The sequence below is a fragment of the Podarcis raffonei genome, chromosome Z (genome assembly GCF_027172205.1).
Source record: "Podarcis raffonei isolate rPodRaf1 chromosome Z, rPodRaf1.pri, whole genome shotgun sequence".
Lineage (NCBI taxonomy): Eukaryota > Metazoa > Chordata > Lepidosauria > Squamata > Lacertidae > Podarcis > Podarcis raffonei.
In genome coordinates, this window is record NC_070621.1 from 195,001 (window position 1) to 197,500 (window position 2,500).

The 2,500-nt window shown below is 23.6% G+C and overlaps 1 protein-coding gene across 1 annotated transcript in view; it reads right to left on the minus strand.

Annotated features, from left to right (window-relative positions):
* The window catches only part of CCDC183 (coiled-coil domain containing 183), a 110,904-nt gene that overhangs the window by 26,786 nt on the left and 81,618 nt on the right, over positions 1-2,500 (minus strand). Inside the window, exon 5 of the mRNA XM_053374250.1 lies at positions 1,316-1,420. Within this exon, the coding sequence (XP_053230225.1) occupies positions 1,316-1,420 (105 nt within the window). The remainder of the gene's footprint in view (positions 1-1,315; positions 1,421-2,500) is intronic.

Sequence of the window (2,500 nt, forward strand, 5' to 3'; positions counted from 1 at the left end):
CTATTATTACTATTAATAAGAAGAACTGAGTGGGGAGCGGGGGAAAAGAGAAGACAACTTCATATCAAGATTAAAATACATGAAACCAATTACATATTCATATTAAATATATTATAATAGTAATACTAATACTAATACTACTACTACTACTACTAATAATAATAATAAAATAATAATAATAATAATAATAATAATAATAATAATAATAATAATAATAATATACATCTCTCAGCACGTCCAGCATCTTCCGGTACTTCATATCAAGATTAAAATACACGAAGCCAATTACATATTCATATTAAATATATTATAATAGTAATAATAATAATAATAATAATAATAATAATAATAATAATAATAATAATAATACATCTCTCAGCACGTCCAGCATCTTCCGGTACTTCATATCAAGATTAAAATACATGAAACCAATTACATCTTCATATTAAATACATAATTAATAATTAATAATTAATAATTAATAATTAATAATATATACATCTCTCAGCACGTCCAGCATCTTCCGGTACTTCATATCAAGATTAAAATACATGAAACCAATTACATCTTCATATTAAATACATAATTAATAATTAATAATTAATAATTAATAATTAATAATTAATAATAATAATATACATCTCTCAGCACGTCCAGCATCTTCCGGTACTTCATATCAAGATTAAAATGCATGAAACCAATTACATATTCATATTAAATATATTATAATAGTAATAATAATAGTAATAATAGTAATAATAATAATAGTAATAATAGTAATAATAATAATAATAATAATAATAATAATAATAATAATAATATATACATCTCTCAGCACGTCCAGCATCTTCCGGTACTTCATATCAAGATTAAAATACATGAAACCAATTACATCTTCATATTAAATACATAATTAATAATTAATAATTAATAATTAATAATTAATAATTAATAATTAATAATTAATAATAATAATATACATCTCTCAGCACGTCCAGCATCTTCCGGTACTTCATATCAAGATTAAAATACATGAAGCCAATTACATATTCATATTAAATATATACTAATACTAATACTAATACTAATACTACTACTACTACTACTACTACTACTACTAATAATAATAATATATACATCTCTCAGCACGTCCAGCATCTTCCGGTACTTCATATCAAGATTAAAATGCATGAAGCCAATTACATCTTCCTATTAAATATCTAATTAATAATTAATAATTAATAATTAATAATTAATAATTAATAATTAATAATCAATAATCAATAATCAATAATCAATAATCAATAATATATACATCTCTCAGCACATCCAGCATCTTCCGGTACAGCATGTTGGCGTGTTCGCCCGTCGCGATTCGCACCCGGGTCTTTTCCACGCTGTTCTCCAGCCGGCGGATCTCCTATAGATAGATAGATAGATAGATAGATAGATAGATAGATATAGATTTATAATTTATAATATACATATAATTATGATTTATAACATGGTATTATTACTTCTTGAATGAATGATGTAATAATTAGAGTGTATAATTTAGTGTATAAATTGATATTATATTTATATTCTATATTATAAATCTTATTTATTTATATTATCTATTATATAATTTAGATTATAAATTTAAATTATAGTGTATAATTTAGTGTATAAATTTATATTATATTTATATTATAAATATTATTTATTTATATTATATATTATATATTATATAATTTCTATTATAAATTTAAATTATAGTGTATAATTTAGTGTATAAATTTATATTATGTTTATATTATATGTTATAAATATTATTTATTTACATTATATCTTATATAATTTAGATTATATTGTAAATTTAAATTATCAATTATATTATAAATTTAAATTATCAATTATTGATCCTCCTCTCCCGGCGTCTCCTGTTATTATTATTATCAATTATCAATTATTGATCCTCCTCTCCCAGCGTCTCCTGTTATTATTATTATCAATTATCAATTATTGATCCTCCTCTCCCAGCGTCTCCTGTTATTATTATTATCAATTATCAATTATCAATTATTGATTCTCCTCACCCTGAGCTGGGCCTGGGCCTGGGCTCTCGGCGTCTCCTATTATTATTATTGATTATCAATTATCAATTATCAATTATTGATCCTCCTCTCCCGGCATCTCCTGTTATTATTCTTATTAATTATCAATTATCAATTATCAATTATTGATCCTCCTCTCCCGGCGTCTCCTGTTATTATTATTATTAATTATCAATTATTGATCCTCCTCTCCCGGCGTCTCCTGTTATTATTATTATTAATTATCAATTATCAATTATTGATCCTCCTCTCCCGGAGTCCTGTTATTATTATTATCAATTATCAATTATCAATTATTGATCCTCCTCTCCCGGCATCTCCTGTTATTATTGATTATCAATTATCAATTATCAATTATTCATCCTCCTCTCCCGGCGTCTCCTGTTATTATTGATTATCAATTA